Source organism: Tubulanus polymorphus, chromosome 9 (assembly GCF_964204645.1).
Source record: "Tubulanus polymorphus chromosome 9, tnTubPoly1.2, whole genome shotgun sequence".
Classification (NCBI taxonomy): Eukaryota; Metazoa; Nemertea; class Palaeonemertea; order Tubulaniformes; family Tubulanidae; genus Tubulanus; species Tubulanus polymorphus.
In genome coordinates this window covers 1157121-1176221 of record NC_134033.1, presented here as the reverse complement: position 1 = coordinate 1176221, position 19101 = coordinate 1157121, and the positions used below count along the sequence as shown (strand labels likewise).

Sequence of the window (19101 nt, the reverse complement as noted above, 5' to 3'; positions counted from 1 at the left end):
TAAAATGGCGTCTAACTCGTCGGGCGGCTCAAGCGGTCGCGATCGGTTACCGTGGGGTTTAAAGACGGATAGCGTCGCTCCCGGCTCGATGAAGGTAAGCAGCCGATTGATAACGAACTTTTAAAATCGAAATATGTTAAAATATTTTGTGTTTTCGCTCCGAAATTCGTGGAATTTGATGCTAAAAGAGTAGAACAGTTAGTCTGTATTTACTTCTCTCGACTCAATAAAAAAGGCCTTCTTCGGCTTCTCATCCATCTTTAAATTGAAGCCGATTCAATAAATCAGGGAATGCTGTTTGACGTTTCATTTTTGGAAAATATTTTGAGACCTTCGAAGATAATTTTGTCTATTTTTTTAACAAACTTTGACTGAAGAAGAACTTTTAAGGAATTGCCGGGAGTGACTGGTTCCAGAAAAGGCCTAGCCAGGAACTGCTTTGGGTCTGTTGGATGGGCTCAAAACAGTCTAAACCTACTATCAATAGTCAAAATGATCTTAGACTTTACCCCTTAAACTCAGAAGCAACAAACAGATAGGCCTACAGATAATTATCTCAATTTCCATTAAACAACTATTAAATAGACTGTCAATCAATTTCTACTTGTTTGAACAGATTTCACCAATGTGTCGGTTTTGGTTGGCTCTACTAAAATACTGATTATTTTATGCATTTTATACTGTACCAAAGGATTGCCAGTCCTTAGAAATATGGACATGTCTTAGGGCAAGCAGTACCAATCGGTGGGGTACTGGCTGGAATGCATTCTGGTCGTTGACAGATATAATTCGATATATTTTTGTTTGTTTCAGACGATTTCAGAAACGAAGTTGAAAGCGTTCAACAGCGGCAGCACGAACCTGAGTAAAAAATCACTCACCAAACGTGAACAAGAGGAATTGAAAAAACGGGTTAGAACCATTTCATACAATAGTCTTTCAAATTCATTCATTTTTTGTAATAATAGAACCAAGCGGTTTGTCAGTGAAATCACCTGGGCTTAGATTAGAATTGGTCTTATAAATAACTTAAACTGGTCTTAAGTTGTTAGATTGCCAATAGAACCATGAGCCTATACTGGAGTCATAAGTTCTTAAATTGGTTATAGAACCAAAATGAGTTTAGACTGATCTTACTTAAGTTGTTAGATTGGTTATAGAACCAAAATGAGCTTAGACTTGTCTTAAGTTGTTAGATTGACTATAGAACCAAAATGAGCTTAGACTTGTCTTAAGTTGTTAGATTGGTTATAGCACTAAAATGAGTTTAGACTGGTCTCAAGTTGTTAGATTGATTATAGAACTAAAATGAGCTTAGACTTGTCTTAAGTTGTTAGATTGGTTATAGAACTAAAATGAGTTCAGACTGGTCTCAAGTTGTTAGATTGATTATAGAACTAAAATGAGCTTAGACTGGTCTTACGTTGTTAGATCGGCTTTAGAACTAAAATGAGTTTAGACCGGTCTTTAAATAGATTGCTACACTGTATGTAAGATTTGACCTAAACTTGAACTGGACTTAACTCTAACTGTGTTTAAGACTAACTCCTGCCCGATGATTATATTTATTTGCAGGAAGATGAACAAGCAGCGAAAAAAGCGTATGAAGATTTCGTCGCTGCTTTCGAAGACGTCGGAAAACACCATAATAAATCATGGGTGAAAGGCGGAGTCGTGAATCCCGGAGATCGAGGTGAGCTGATCAAAACTACCCTTGATTTTGAAAATCAAAAAAAGGTTTTGACGAAAATGCAAAAAATCGGGATATTTCGCGATGAAAAAAAATCTGTATTTCGTTGTAGAAAAGGCAATTTTAAATGTTTGAGAAAATTTGAATTAATGCGGAGATAATCGTTGAAATTTTTTCAATGAAAATGTGAAAAATCATGATAATTTGTAATAAAAACTGGTTGTAAAAAAAAAACGATGAAAGTTAATTTTAAAGGTGTGAAAAAATTTGAATTGTTCCGTTGTTAATTGGAATGAAATACAAGATTTCTAATTATTTTTTCGGGAATATTTCAGAGAAGAACGATAGTCGAGACCGCGGCGGCCGATTGTACCGACCGACCTCAAAAATGGCCGATTCAGCGTCGAAAGATTCGCGTAAAGACGAACGACAGTCGGAAAAACCGGTAATTTTTCGAATTTCGAAATCTAACCGTCGATCGCGATGAAGGAATGAATTTTTGATATCGGTTTGTCGTTGTTTTTTTTTCAGGCGCTGCCCGGTAAAAAGTCGAAAGAAAAGGAGAAAAAGAAAAGCAACTTGGAATTATTCAAAGAGGAATTAAAAATGTAAGTATAGAAAAACAAAATGGTGGAGATTCTCTATTGATGTCCTACTGTACACCGGTGACACCTGGTGGATCCTCACTTGCAACAAGTGGAATCCTCTATTGCCACAGTAGTTGATGTACGAATACGAATACGAATGTCCTACAGCACACTAGCGACACCTGGTGGATCTTCACTTGCGACAAGTGGAATCCTCTATTGCCGGAGTAGTTGATGTCCTACTGCACACTAGCGACACCTGGTGGATCTTTACTTGACACAAGTGGAATCTTCTATTGCCGCAGTAGTTGATGTCCTACTGCACGCTAGCGACACCTGGTGAATCCTCAATTGCCACAGCTGCACCCCAGGAAATAAACGCGGATGTTGTATTGATTTGTAGGATCCAGGCCGAACGCGAGGAGAGGACTCGGATAAAGAAACATCACGTACGCGGCAGCAGCAGCAGCGGCGGAGGCGGAGAGAGTTCACCGATTGTGGAACCGGAGAAGCCGACGATGGTGGAACCCGCTGAACCGGTGCGACAGTCCAGATTCGAGCCAGCTCTACCTGAGTTACCCCCGGCTATAGCTGCTTTACGAGGCCCAGCCAGTAGTAATATGTCATTAGGTAAGCAAGCAAACGTGACTCTTGAAAATTTTATAATGATAAACCTTTCAGTGCTGGAGATGATTTGAAAATTTAAAAAGAATTCCACCCTAGTGCGGTGTATAACGGGCTTTATTGCATCCGTGGTGCGGTGAATCGTTATTTTAGACAAAACTGGTAATTTTAAATCCTTCAGAAATGGATGTATTTCTTCAAAAATAGCATATGATTTGGCTGCTTAATCTGCAAAAGACCTTTTCTTTTCTCCTTGACCCTGGCCTTTCTTCAAAATTCTTATTCCTATCCCTGTCTACAGATCAGGCGTGTAGTTATTTTGGATGCGTTTGTTTGCTTGTAGAGGGAAGTGGATTTAAACCGGCTTACAGCACGTGGGAAGAAGATTCATTGACTACGAATTTATATTTGGGAAACGTCAATCCGAAGGTGAGAGAAAATAAACCCGAGTCGTGGAATAGATCTAATGTTTTTCAAGTCTTTCGGTTGAAGCTCACAGCAGGTGAACAACTTGACTCTAAGACATCGGATATTGAAATCAAATAAATCATTTCCAACCTAAACTTTAGTGAAACTTCACCGACGACTGTGGGACTGTATCCCGGGGTTGGTTGCACGGTTGGTTAAAGCCAGTCTCAAATCGTTAAGATTGGCTTTAGAACTAAGATGATCTTAGACTGGTCTTAGTTGTTAGATTGGTCATAGAACCAAAATGAGTTTAGACTGGTCTTAAGTTGTTAGATTGGTCATAGAACCAAAAGGATCTTGGATTGATCTTAGTTGTTAGATTGGTTATAGAACTTAAATGAGTTTAGGCTGGTCTTAAGTTGTTAGATTGGTTATAGAACTTAAATGAGCTTAGACTGGTCTTAAATTGTTAGATTGGTTATAGAACTAAAATGAGCTTAGACTGGTCTTAAGTTATTAGATTGGCTACAGAACTAAGTTAGTCTTCAATTGGTCTTGAGTTTTAAGCCATGACTATGCAACTGACCACTGCTGGGTTCTTCAATCATGCTATTAGAAATAACTAATTCAAATCTTAAAAGTCAAACTAGGAGAACTGTGGAATTTGAAGAGAAACAGTTTTTCCGAATGTTTCACGAACGATGATGATGATGAGTTCATGTCGTATTTTATGTCAGATGACCGAGCAGCAGTTGTGTGTTATATTCGGACAGTACGGCCCGTTAGCGAGCGTTAAGATAATGTGGCCGCGGTCCGAGGAGGAACGAAGTCGAGGTCGAAATTGTGGCTTCGTCGCATTTATGAACAGAAAGGACGGCGAACGCTGCCTCGCCGCTTTGAAAGGTAAGATGATGTCATAGGGGGATTTATGAAGGATGCCTTGTTTTCAGATAGAGCATATATGAAAAAAAACTACAATTTAATGATGTCATGGGGGGATTTATGGAGGAAGACATCTGATCTAGAAGTATCTATACATCGAATCATTTGTTAATTAGATGATGTCATAGGGGGATTTATGGAGGCAGCCATATTTTATGGATATCAATGGATCCAGTTTGAAGATAATAATTTGATGATGTCATAGGGGGATTTATGGATATCAATAGATCCAGTGTGAAGGTAATTTGATGATGTCAAAGGGGGATTTATGGAGGCAGCCATGTTATATGGATATCAATAGATCCAGTTTGAAGATAATTTGATGATGTCATAGGGGGATTTATGGATATCAATAGATCCAGTGTGAAGGTAATTTGATGATGTCAAAGGGGGATTTATGGAGGCAGCCATGTTATATGGATATCAATAGATCCAGTGTGAAGGTAATTTGATGATGTCATGGGGGGATTCTATTATCATAACATGTGTTATATTATTTTCAGGCAAAGATGTGATGGGATTTGAGATGAAGTTGGGTTGGGGTAAATCTGTACCGATCCCAGCTCATCCTGTCTATATCCCTCCGGCGCTCGTCGAGATGACTCTACCTCCTCCTCCGTCTGGTCTACCGTTCAACGCTCAGCCGCGGTCCCGATCAGCAGGTGGCGCCGGCGGCAAATACGCCAACATACCGCCGCCCGGACTCGGCGGCGACAGCAACGGTGGAGCCGGTTCCAAGTCCGACGCCGACAAGGTAAAAATCGTCTCGCGGTTCGCCCTATAAACCGGAGCGACTTAATCGCTCCGTTACGATTATTACGAAAGAGATTTTGAAATTCAAATTTCAAAAATTTGTCGATCGTGAAAAAAAGATTTTTTTTAATTATTTCTTCCAAATTGCGAAAAAAAATTTTTTTTTGGCACAATTTTTCGTAACTATCAATTTTTTTCGATTTTTCTGAATTTGTTCGTATATTTTTCCTATATTTATGAAACGAACGGGGCATTAATAATCTGATTTGGCTCTTGATATTTTTCAATGTCACCCTGCAGACTTTAACCGATGCCTTGGTGAAAGTGGTTATCCCTACAGAAAGGTATTTAATCTATTTACGCAATCAAAACAAAAAAAAAAACGACCAAAATAACGGGAAAAATTTTTTCGGAGCGAAACGACGAAATTTCGAACCGATTCGGTCGAATTTCGAAGGTCGCGTGGAACCGTTCACCCGGGCATTGGGTTTGCCGTGTTTGATGGCGAAGACGCTCGCGGGCAAGACACACACGCGACACTACCGTACGTACATGTGCTGCCACCTGGACGCTGCTCTCTCTCTCTGTCGGATGTCGCCAGGATAAACGCGCGGTCGAGATGTGAAACAGCGTCGACGGAAAACGACTTGGAAAACAACTTTTTTTTTTTTGGTGAAAAAATTTCAAAAAAAAATACTTAATAATAGGATTATTACCTTTATTTCGATGATAATGAAGAGGAAAAAATTTTGGTTGAGGCGCGCATCGGATTTATTTGGAAAAGTTCAAATAATTCTCTTTTCCTGAAAAAAAAAAACTATTTCATTCTTCGGAAGATTTTTTGAATTCGGAAGTAAAAAAAACTGTTGGGATTATTGAACTGTCTCTGATTTTCGACGTGCGCACTGCCGTTCGTTCCAAGTCCGTTTCCAACGACATGTTTCACTCCGATAGTAAGTTAACAGGTATAGGAGTATATAAGTAAATAGAGTAAAATATGAATCCTGGCTGAATCTAGCTGGGAGTGGTAAGTATGGTCGGTAGGTCGGGGGGGGGGGGGTGGGCGAGATTCGGGTCATTGGGTGATGAAAGGTTTTTTAAAGTTGTTTTTCTGTAAGATTTCTGAAAGTATGTACGATCGAAAAGTGTGGTTCTTAATCCGTCTGCTTTTACAGAATTATCAAATTGAAATATGTCAGCCTCCGTAAATCCCCCTATGACGTCATCATGATCAATTTGCTGAGTTCTGGTTCTTCGGTAATCGTTGTAGGGGATTTGTGGAGGCGGCCATGTTGTCTTGGAAGGCTTGTATAGATCTAGTCACTAAGTAATGAGATGATGTCATAGGGGGATTGATAGTGGCAGATAATGTATGATATATGTTCGATAGCATTGGGCTTTTGAATTGCCAATAATTTCCTAGTAAATCTTTGCACAAAATTCCATCTTAACTTCGGTAAAGTTCTGGCAACAAAATTTAGTGAAAATACTCTGTCTCTTAAAATTCTACCCTGAGTTGGTGTCAAATACTGAGTAAGAGTTTGTGAAATACAGTAGACTCTGTCTCTTACTGCGGTAAAGTTGAGACCGGTAAAATTCTACCCCGAGTTGGTGTCAAATACTGAGTAAGAGTTTGTGAAATACAGTAGACTCTGTCTCTTACTGCGGTAAAGTTGAGACCGGTAAAATTCTACCCCGAGTTGGTGTCAAATACCGAGTAAGAGTTTGTAAGATACAGTAGACTCTGTCTCTTACTGCGGTTAAGATGGAATTGGTTTTGAATTAGAAATCAGAATTAGATATTCTTATTGTTTTCAATAATTAAATGACATTTTGTATGTGTTGATATTCTATCCTAAACTAACTATGCTTTTAAACTAATATTATATGTACATGTAGTTACTGTTTTAGAAGTCTTTTATTTGTTTCACGCGCGCTTTGTTTCATCCAGCACCGAACCAAACGATTCCACAGTATCCCAGTTCCACCCGGTTCCGGATCCAGTTCCACAGTTCCGAGTTTACTTCAAGTCGAAATAAGTTCATTATTTTCAAATATTAGATTTCAAATTCTAGAGTATCGGAAAGTTTGTCACCGACCCGTGGAACTGGGTTGCGGTGAACCTTGCTACTTAATTACAGATACTGAGCTTTCCTATCGAGTCCCCCCCTCTCCCCCGTCTCCCCCTCCCTCGATTCACCCCTCCCCCTCACCCGCTTACATCACTGTTGTATCTCAAAGTATAAACTATTTCTACAGGTGTTGGTTAATTACACCGGGGCAGATTCATAATTCCAGAAAAATCCTCAAAATTATTATCTACATCAACATAATTAACTACAGAACTGAAAATACCGAAAAGAAACAAAAAGGATTTTTATCGAATGGCCAGAAGTTACCGAAAACATCTGACGTTAAAACGGTTTGAAAGCCCGCGTTGTTGTTCGCGATGAAAACATAAAGTAAACTAACCGATAGGAATAAGACCTAAAATTCGTGTTTACCCGAGTGACACCGGGGCTTCGCCGCACATCGAGGCCTCACCTCGTATCTTCGAAATACAGACAAACTCGAACGTAGTCGGTATCGCGTTTCGTCGAAATTACAACTTAGAAAATTCAGATACAACACGTCGTAGAGAGAGAGGCGTTTATTTCTCTGGTTCGAACGGATCTGCCCGCGGATAATGAACGAAAAATAGGTTGAAAAAACCGTTGAAGTTTTTTTTTTTTTTACGCATTTTTCGAAAAACGGTTTTTTCGTAACTTTTTTCTTTCTCCTAAAATCTTCGCTTTATTCGTGCGTGACTCTGAATGTGGTGCATGGAATCATGTTTATTTATTTTTACGCTCTAACAAACTTCTCTTCCGTCAATTTATATCTTTTTTTTTATACGGGGCCCCAACACACGCGTATATATGTATTATATGTATATATATATATATATATATATATATATATATACGAAAACCTATTTTTTGTCGTCATGGCAACGATTGTTGTTAGTTTTTCGCGGGGTCTCGTTGACGCAGAGTTTAATTTTCAGGAATTTGTTGTGTATAATTCATCGTATGATCGAGTTCGTCGTGCGAGAGGGTCCGATGTTTGAGGCAATGATCATGAATCGCGAGTTGAACAATCCGATGTTCAGGTATGTACACGTCTGCTCGTCCGTTTGCCCGTCCGTCTGCTGTCGTTACCGGGCAACGCCACACACTCCTTATATATCCCCCTCCCCCTAATATGGTGATTTGTTTGATAAAACTGGGTGGCGTCGCTTACCTAAAAATCTAGGAAAAGTCGGGGAATTTTCTTTTCTTTAGAAATGTCGGTTGATTTTGTTAAAAAAGCCAAAAATCAGGGAAAAGTCACGGAAATTTGTCGAGATTGATTGATTGTTGAAATTGATTGGATTCTTAGTAGGTCAAGTCAGGGAAAACAACTTATATGTCAGGGAATAGTCAGGGGAATGTGTTGAGATTGTTACATTGCGCATAAAATCAGTTTCTGTCTATATCTTACATATTCGACTGTGTGTTAATTGATAGGGTTCTTAGCAGGGTCAAGTCGGGGAAAACAATATACATAATAGGGGAATAGTCAGGGGAAAAAACAAATTGAGTCCAATAAAAGTCGCCGCCCTGATTAAGATTGTATAAAAGTATTGGAAATTTTTCGATTAATAATTATGAAACGACGTCGAATTTTATCAGAAAATGTTTGATTCTCGCGAAGTTAACCGTTCGTTTGTTGATTTCAGGTTCTTGTTTGAGAATATGAGTCCAGCACACGTTTATTACAGATGGAAACTATTCAGTATTCTACAGGTAAATTACGTACTCAATTTCATAGGGGGATTTATGGAGGCAGACATCTTTTCTATACGGGTATATTGATCAAATCACTAGTAGGCAATTTGATGATGTCATAGGGGGATTTATGAAGGCAGACATCTTTTCTAAACTGGTATATAGATCAGATCTCTAGTAGGCAATTTGATGATGTCATAGGGGGATTAATAGAAGCAGACATCTTTTCTACACTGGTATATAGATCATTTGATGATGTCATAGGGGGATTTATGGAGGCAGACATCTTTTCTAAACAGGTCTATAGATCAGATCACTAGTAGGCGATTTGATGATGTCATAGAGGGATTAATAGAGGCAGACATCTTTTCCGGAAGTGTTAACAGATCAAAGCTGTAGCAAGATGAATTTGATGATATCATAGGTGGAATGGTATTTATTAACTCTGTAATTGTAGGGCGATTCTCCGTATAAATGGCGTATGGAAGAGTTTCGTATGTTTAAAGGCGGGTCGCTATGGAAACCACCTCCCGTTAACCCGTACATGTCCGGCATGCCGGAAGAGCTGGTCAATAAGAAAAGTTCGAAAGATAAAAAAGGCCAGCTTACCGACAGGTAAGTGTTGAACTGTTATTTTGATGGGTGATTTCAAAAGCTGCTTGGCAAAATGGAATTACTAAAAAAGGGCTTTCCAGTTGGCAAAGAATTTTTTTTCAAAATCCCCCTCTACAGACCTTCAACCCCTCATAACCCTAACCCTCGCTCTTCACAGTTCTTCACACCCTCGGTCCAGCTGGTCCCCTAACCCTAACCCTAGCTCTCACCGGGATTTGAACCTGGGTCTCCAATTTGCAAATCCAGTGTCCTACCACTAGACCACAGAACTCTGGTGACTGATTGTGTTTGTCAGTTTGTCTGGTCATTGTGGTGGCCATTTAGCTGTGGTGACCAGTCAGCTGTGTATGTGACCAGTCAGGTGTGTAGCGACCAGTCAGGTATGGTGACTGGTGACCAGTCAGTGTGAGGTGACTCTATTCACTGATATCTGATGACAAGAGCTTAAACTGGCCTTCAATTGTCTACAGAACCAATATTAGCTTAGAATCAAATACAAAATCCCTCACTGACTGAAAATGAAAAATAATGTCCAAAATGTTTCCATGAACTAGTGAAATTTATTCAAAGTTTCCGTACTGCCCTATTAGTCATCCTCAGGGAGACTAGTGTAAAAAAAAGAATTGAGTAATAACCTGTGATCCAAACTATGGATGATATAAAACATGAAAATAGTTACAAACTAAACTATGTAATTTAAAGCAAGGCAAATAAAGGGGTTACTTAGATACTACAGTAGTGAATTTTAGTTTAAAATTCAACTTTTACTGGTCTTAAGTTTTTGAATTTTCAACTTTCTGTTCTGAAGTTTTGATTCCACCGACCCCTAGGTTTTTCAGGTCTTAAATTGTCAGTCGAAAGCAGAAAACCCGTTACGGCTGCTTTGTGGCTATATTTGAATGTTTTATTTTGCGATTCAGTCAGAGGGATCGTCTGGAGGATATGCTACGTGAGATGACCCCGGAACGCTCGAAGATCGGCGATCTGATGGTCTGGTGTTTAGATCACGCCGAATCGGCGGAAGAGATCGTCGAATGTATCGCCGAATCGCTGTCGATTCTAGAAACTCCGATTCCTAAAAAGGTGCGTCCAAAAACCCGATTCCCGACAGTTACTGGACCCGGTTCCACTGATACTGGACCCGATTCCACAGTTACTGGATCCGGTTCCACTGTTACTGGACCCGATTCCCGACAGTTACTGGACCCAGTTCCACTGATACTGGACCCGATTCCACTGTTACTGGACTCGGTTCCACCGTTACTGGACTCGGTTCCACTGTTACTGGACCCGATTCCCGACAGTTACTGGACCCAGTTCCACTGATACTGGACCCGATTCCACTGTTACTGGACTCGGTTCCACTGTTACTGGACCAGGTTCCACTGTTCTGGGTCCTGTTGCTCAAAAGTTGGTTAACTCAAACCAACTGCAGCTCCTGAATCCAGTTCCACAGTTACTGGATCCAGTTCCACAGTTCTGAACCTAATTCCATGGTTATTGTTGATGTTTGAATCTATTGAGTTAATAAGTGCATTAGATTTGGTTTAAATTCAACTCTAAAGTCAAGTATTAGTTAATTTTTCCACTGATTTGAGTCAAACGGTTTCTTATTTCATTTATTTTCAGATCGCGAGACTTTATCTCATATCAGATATTCTGCACAACAGTTCGGCTAAAGTTCCAAACGCTTCATTCTTCAGGAAATTGTACGTTTGTCAAACCTCTTCACTCCGTCCCCCAAATCTCTCCCTAACAATCGATGAAAGACCAATTCGAAACATGAAAAATGTACCGAACATGAAAAAATTCTAATGGAAAATTCTTTGTACTCGTGATATCCAATAATGATTGTTTGTAGTAATGATTGTATTCTATATATTTCTTCCATATCCCTATTAATCAGGGAAGACCATGTTTATCCCCCCCCCCCCACACCTACCGACCACCCTTCCATTCACTCCCTCTACCCGCATTAGAATGTTAGTTTTCTCGTTGTTTGTAGCATGGAACCGAAATTGATGGAAATATTCAAAGATATTCACGACGCTTACGAGAAAATCGACGCGCGATTGAAAGCCGAACAATTCAAGGTAGAGAAACTGTAACCTTTCTGAACTTAACTCCACATTCTGATAATAACCAGTGTATAGGCAACTTGATGATGTCATAGGGGGATTAAGAGAGGCAGCCTTATTTTGTTAAAGGGTCTTTACTTCAAATCACGAGGCAACTTGGTGATGTTGCAAGGGGGGTTAGGGAGGCAGCCTTATTTAGTTAGAGGATCTTAGATTCAAATCACTAGTCAATTTAATTAGGGAATTTATGAATGCAGTTTGCTTTTCTGGAAGTGTTTATGGATCATATCACTATTAGGCAATTCGATGATGTCATAGGTGGATTTATGCAGGCAGCCATCTTTTCCGTAACCCAATATCTGAAAGGTAATACATGTGTTTTATTTGTTATTTCAGCAAAAAGTGATGAATTGTTTCCGTGCCTGGGAGGATTGGGCGATTTACCCGAATGACTTTCTCATCAGATTGCAAAACGTATTTTTGGGACTCGTTTCGTCGAAGGTATGGCAATAATTTCTAACCCCCAATAACTTATAGTTAAACTGATAGCCGAATACACCATATAGTAAATCACGTAGGAGAATTTTTGTTGAACCAGAATTTTCAAATTTTTGCCACAATTACGAAATCTTTCGATCCTTAAAGTTTAGAAATTCGAATTTCGAAAAAAATATTCTACGGTTGCCGTTTGTTTTTCAGGAAAAGGAAGATGAAATGAAGGACGAGGACTTCGACGGGATTCCGATTGAGACCGGTGATCTGGATGGTAAACCCCTCGACGAGGGTCTAGATGGGGTCGAACTCGATTTAGACGGCATCCCCAGTAAGTTTGAGGGGCTGGCCATTCAGGAGCAGGGATCTGGTTGCCCTTTCTCAACAGATATTTCCTTAAGGGGGGCTGGGGGTGAGGGATCCAGGGGTTGGGAACCCTTAAATCATAGGGCATCTTCGAGGTTTTCGAAATGATTTTCGCGAAAGAATTTGTTGAATTCTTATATTTTTCTTGCAGTGTCAGATCGGGCGAGGTCTCCACCGCCGTTCAAATCAAAGTGGGAGACTTTAGACTCAGACAACGGAGGTATGTTCATATTTAGAAATCAGGGGCCGGTTCCATAGACAGGGCTTAGACTTAAGACCGGTCTAAGACAGACTTAGTTCTATAGCCAATCTAACAACTTAAGACCAGTCTTAAGGTTTAAGACCACTTCTGGTCTTAAGTCCTGACCATGGAACCGGCCCCAGGCTTATAAAGTAGCACATCTGGAATTGAAGTTTTAAGTCTCAAGTCAAACAATTTGAATCTTGAAATTAAGACTTGTGTGTATTTAACCATGGAATGTAAGCCCGGTTAGAACTACATATATAACTAGTTTTACGCTTAACCTAGATTTGTGAAACGGGACTGAGTGATCTCGAATGTTCTATTGATTGGTGATTTCAGATTTAGACGGTAAACCTCTGGATGAGGAGGAACAACAGCAGCAGCAGCAACAGCAGCAGCAGACGCCTAAACCTAGATTCGCTTCAACGAAATGGGAGACAGTCGATGAATCAGAGTTAGAAAAACAAGGTTAGCATCTCTTACCTTTCCTCTTACCCTACCCTTCCTCTTACCCTATCCTTCCTCTGCAGAATTCATTGCTTCATTGTGGACCCAGGTCCAGGCACTGGTTAGATGTAAGACCAGTCTAAACCATCTTACCTTCTAGTAGTTCTTGAACCAATCCAGTCTTAAGGTCATTTTAGTTCTATAACCAATCTAACAACTTAAGACCAGTCTAAGCTCATTTTAGTTCTATAACCAATCTAACAACTTAAGACCAGTTTAAGCTCATTTTGGTTCTATAACCAATCTTAATGACTTAAGACCAGTCTTAAGATTTAAGACTTCTTTTAGACTTACAAAACTCTACCCAGGGAACTTGAATTGTAATGACCGAATTTTCTGGTTTTCTTTCAGCAATTACGACTTCGAAATGGGAAATGTTTGAACAGCCGGAAAACGTACGCGACGACGAAGATATCGACGGCAGGTCGGTATTCGGAGTCCCTATAAGACTCAACTGTAACGATAAACTATACGATCTGGAGTCGTTTTCAGACTGATATTTTAATTTTCTCCTCAGATCGATGGAGGACGAATCTCCGAGTCGATCGCGGAGCGCGTCGCGCGATCGAAACAGCGCGTCGTCGTCGGACGAGGCAGCGGCGCCATCTAGGAGAGAGGAGATGACCGAAGAGCGACGGACAAAATTACGAGAAGTAGAGGTAATAAATTTTCCTCTCATAGAATTACGAATAATTCAGTAATTTAGTAAGATTTTATCAAACAAAAAATTTTAAAATCCTAAACAGAAAATGATTCTAATAGTGCTTGAAATTCCATTTATTTTAACTAATGCCTGAAACTGCTTTAAGACTTCCTCAATTTTGAGAATTAGGCAATTAGAAATTGTAGATGTAAACTACGCTTAAATCTGTTTGGTTTGGACCTGGATTTGTTTTTACCCTGGATTTGTTTAGTGAGATAAACAGTACCGATTTAGGAGGAGTCTACAGTAATTGAGATATGGAAGTGAAGCAGACGCTTCCTAGAAAATTGAAATTTCCCCCAAATCTTCTCCTTATATGGGAATGACTGATCTGATTACAAAACCACTGAATTATCAGTTTACTGAGATAATCTGTACTGATTTAGGAGGAGTCTACTGTAATTGAGATATGAAATGAGAGGCAGACGCTTCCTCGAGATTTGAATTTTCTCCTTTGATACTGCTTGAAAACTCAGGAATCACTGATCTCATAGGGATCCTATCGTAGATATTTATACAGATATTAATATTACGATTATTTCTATGTCAGATGAAAGTCGTAAAATACCAGGATGAGATCGAAGCCGGTAAACGGTCGAGGAAACCGGATCTGAGTATCGTCGCGCAGGTTCAACGTTACAGACAGAAATTACTACAAAAGGTGAGACACGATTATTAGAAAATCTTCTCCACGGGTTTAACCCTTTCAGTGTGTCTACACCGCACTGCGGTGCAGTGCAGTGTAATTAGTTTTATCTCTATTGAAAGATGGCAGCACCTGTCAAACATAGTCAAATACTAGTAACTAACGATACAATGCGCCGCGGTGTAGACACACTATAGCGGTATTCCCGTTATTCAGCACTCTAGGGTGGAATTTTTCAAAATTTTCAAATAATCTTTAGCACTATAGGGTATTAATTAGTCAGCACTGAAAGGGTTAAAGGTCGGTGGAACCTATCATTTTCTAGGTCATGCTTGATGCAGGGTTTGGGTGCTTGTTTACCGCTGACCTGGAAATCTCATACATCGATTATCTTTATATTAATTCACTAGTAAATACCCGTAATTTGATGATGTCATTGGGGGATTCATGGAGGCGGCCATTTTTTCAGAAGATCTATTATAGATCATTGGACTTGTAGTTAATCCGATGAAGTCATAGGGGGATTTATGGAGGCAGACATCTTTTCCAGAAGGTTCTTTAGATCAAATCAGTGTAATTTGATGATGTCATAGGGGGATTTATGGAGGCAGACATCTTTTCCAGAAGGTTCTTCAGATAGTTGATTGGTGGTAGTTAAGTAGATAATTTGATGATGTCGTAGGTGGATTTATTGAAAGATATCTTTTCTGGTAGGATAGATCTATTTCATGATGTCAGAGGGGGTTTGATGGAGGCAGACATCGTATAGATAATTAATTTTAATTAATTAATTAATAGATGATTAATTAATTTTACGTTCTGTATGTGATTATTACAGATTGAACAAAAAGAACAAAAGGTAGGTTTTAATTCGAAACAAAACCCAAAGTTCTCGTTCACGACAGACGTAGAGAGCGCGGGCGGGAGCAGACGCCGCCGAGCAGACGGACTCCCACAACTACAATCATTAAACCTCAATCAATATTCAAATACGAATCAAAATCTAAAACCTTACCTCGGATCCACTTCCACAGTTTGAGTCAATAGTTCATCGTTCACGACAGACGTTGAGAGTGCGGGCGGGAGCAGACGCCGCCGGTTTCGAGCAGATGGACTTCCACAACTACAATCATTAAACCTCAATCAATATTCAAATACGAATCAAAATCTAAAACCTTCCCTCGGATCCAGTTCCACAGTTTGAGTCAATAGTTCACGGTTAAGATCGAAGACCGATTTGAACTGATTGTGACTTTGCCATCAAATTTTAACCGACAAGAAGCTGGATCCAATTCTACAGTTCAGCGTTGAATAATAGTGTCAAAATGAGTCATTTCCAATCATTTAACCTTGAGCGTCAAATCTGAGAACGTTGAAACTCGGATGCCGATTTAGATTCTAAAATATTTGACAGTTGAGTTACTGTAAAACGTTGAAAATGAACTGATTTTATCTCTTAAACAGTTAAATTTAACCGCCGACTCGAACCTGATGGCATCGCTACACTCAACCACGGCACGAACCCCTGCATCAGTAGACCGAGTGCGCAGGTACATGCGCAGCTTTCCGAACGAAAACTGGCGGCACCAATCAGATTGCTCGTTGTATAATCGTTGAGGCAAATTTCAAGGAAGAACTATAAATGGGAAAACCCGGGCTAAAATAAAACGGGATTTCTGATTGGCTAAAAATCACATCATCTGAACTGCTCATGTATCTGCGCACACGGTCGATTATGGCAGGGTTTCGTGCCGTGGCAATCTCGATGCCATGAGGTTCGAATCCCTGCCGGGGGAGGATGACTGTTGAACTGGAGTCTGTAAATATTCATGAATGTATGTCGTGTATAATATGCATAGTATAAAAAAATCCATTTCCAAAGTCACTCGAAAACGACATCAATTCAGGTCTCTAAATAATGGACGCGCGCGATTCCCGAATTCAAGAATATATATATAACTCACTTATACCTATCACGAGCCATTGCAGATTCTAATATCGACCTTCCCTCTTCGAACCGTCGATTCGAATAAACTTCTAAACTTGAATTGAAATTCTAATTCTACGGTCTAATTTCTAACTGTGTGTACTGTGAGAATGTTGATTGCATGATTTCCGGGGTAAAACACGTGACACAGGGTGGCGCCACTTACCTTGGAATCGGGGAAATTTCTTTTCTTTAAATAAAGTCAGGGAATACCGGGAATTTTGTAAAAAAAAGAAAAAAGCTAAAAATCTTGGTAAAGTGAGGGATATTTGTTGAGATTGTTAGATTGTGCATAAAATCAATCAAACAGTTTCTGTCTATGTTTTATGTATTTGACTGTGGTTAATTGATTGGATTCTTAGCAAATCAAGTTAGGGAAAACAACAAGCATGTAAGGGAATATTCCGGGGAAAAAGCTACTCAAATATAAGTGGCCGCCCTGTGAGAGTTAGTTCAAATTGGTGATTTTATTGATTTCGACGACCTATTTTTGTATATTTGCAGACTGAACGAAAAAGGAAGTTATCGCCGGGTAGTCACTCGCCAAGTCCCGTCGTCGCGTCGCTGAAACGTCGCAGCAGAACGCCCCCTAGCGGTCATACCGAGTACAGCAACTCGCCGATGCGTAAGAAGAACAAACGATCGAGGTCAAGGTCGCCGTTAAACCGCAGTAATCGATCGAGAAGGTAAGATGTTAGTGATGTCATAGGGGGATTTATGGAGGGAGCCATCTTTTCAGTAAGTCTATTGAAAGATTGATTGAAAATTCAATTTAATGATGTCATAGGGGGAATTGTGTCTGCAGCCATCTTTGCTTGAGTCTATAAGGCTACTTGATGATGTCATAGGGAGACTTATTACTCATCTTCGGTCTCTTAGTTCTATTTGATGATGTCATAGGGGGATTTATGGAGGCAAGCATCATTTCTAAAAGGGGGTTTCTTCGATTAACTGATGATGTCATAGGGGGATTTATGTCGGCAGCCATCTTTGCTATAGGGATACAGGTCAATTCACTTGATGATGTCATTGGGGGATTGATGGTGGCAGGCATCTATTCTGGGAAAGGGTTTCTTAGATCAATATGATGATGTCATAGGTGGATTAACGAAGGATTCTAAAGTTAGTAACGTTTGTTTGTTTTGTGTTTCAAGGTCAGTATCGCCGAGTCGCGGAACTCGTAAACGCTCGGCTTCGTCGTCTGCTAGTCCTCGCAGACGATCGTCCCCGTCGTCGCCGCTGCCAACGTCGTCGTCGTCGTCTGCCAAACGCAAACACAAACACAAAAAAGGAAAACACTGAATAAAAAATCGTTCGACAAACTGACATTCCGTTTAGAATACCGAGACCACTCTCTATCGACCAATGGATTATTGAATGATCGCTGTGCCGGATTAAAAGATTAGAAGATGATCCACGATAATCCACTTATGAAGGTCGCGGAGGCGGACAGAGGGACACTACGTCAAGGTCACGCCGGTGGGCAGACGAACATTAAGTCAAGGGCGGGCAGACTGGCAGACGGACACTACGTCGAGGTCAGACACTGGATAAGAAACTCATGACAAGAATAGATCGACAGATTTTATTTCGAACAAAATTTAAGTCGTTTCAGAGCCAAAATCGGTAGCGGTAACCGTTGCCTCTGTTGCGACCGTTCGAAAAATCGTTTAACGCTGAAATCTTAACTGAAAAAAATATCGTGCCGATTTGAAGTCGAAAGTCGAGTGTTATATTGTTGCATACTGCGACTGTTTTTTCCACTTTTTTAAGAATCGATAGAGAACGATTTAACGAGAGGTTTAAGTTTGATGAGGTTTTGTGTGCGCGAGTGAATGAAATGGATGATGTAATTTACTATGATTAATTATAATTATGATGATATCGATAATGTTATTAAGACTTGTATATACGGCGCTGCGGACTGGAATCTCGGCGCTAGCCTCAAACGGACCTCGCGGGACTGATAAATCCAATACGAGGTACGACGCAAAAAATCTCGTGGGGAGGGTAGGGGAGTCGGAGCAGGGGTGGGTTGTTATCACGATAAATTATATATTTTGCGGGGGTACGTGGTAATCCGGGATTAACACAGTCTAGTGTGTAGCGTTAAGTCTTTTGTTCGAAGGCGCCGTGCATTTTAAAAGTTGAAGGGCCTTAGAATTTGACTCTAGATTAGCCTAGAACTTTACTGAAACTGATCGTACCTGATTGAGAGGACCAACTGGGGGATTAGAGGTACCAGATCGTCGTAATTTTGGTAAAACAACTTTTGTAATTAGAATAATTCGCCAAAAATCTATGAATTTTAATATTAAAACTATGAGTACTCATTTGATTATCCATTTGTCAGAATGGCTATTACAAGCCGGACTTGAGTCCGGACTGTGTGCACACCGCAGATTATGGTTATCCGAATCTTTATTGTAAAAAATTTGTGTAAAAAACCTTTTTCATCGTGTATATAATAAGTAAGGTGCGGTGTGATATGTTAAAAAAACATTTTTGTAATAAAAAATTATGGTTCAACTTTGAAAAAAAATTGTCTTTTTTCAATATGTTTTCTCCACGTATCCTGGGCATGTGGACCACTCGCAATGGGTAACAATGGATTGGGACACTGTCCTCATCCAAATCAAGCCAAGGTAGT

At 40.0% G+C, this 19101-nt stretch overlaps 1 protein-coding gene across 2 annotated transcripts; it reads left to right on the top strand.

The window, feature by feature from the left end:
- The first annotated feature begins 4 nt into the window (after nt 1-4).
- Nucleotides 5-18972, top strand: LOC141910800 (U2 snRNP-associated SURP motif-containing protein-like). 2 transcript variants are annotated; one of them, XM_074801612.1, is made up of 26 exons: nt 5-94; nt 814-912; nt 1576-1693; nt 2026-2135; nt 2222-2298; nt 2681-2907; nt 3245-3330; nt 4047-4212; nt 4755-5005; nt 5305-5348; nt 8051-8155; nt 8765-8831; nt 9271-9428; nt 10349-10511; nt 11058-11137; nt 11434-11521; nt 11903-12007; nt 12206-12329; nt 12516-12584; nt 12948-13076; nt 13467-13539; nt 13633-13774; nt 14369-14479; nt 15303-15323; nt 16956-17137; nt 17606-18972. In XM_074801612.1, the coding sequence occupies exons 1-26, from the start codon at nt 5-7 to the stop codon at nt 17751-17753; spliced, it is 3033 nt and encodes a 1010-aa protein (XP_074657713.1). In that variant the 3' UTR covers nt 17754-18972. The 2 variants fall into 2 exon arrangements, with proteins under 2 accessions (XP_074657713.1, XP_074657715.1); XM_074801614.1 differs by lacking the exon at nt 15303-15323.
- Nucleotides 18973-19101: the final 129 nt, after the last annotated feature.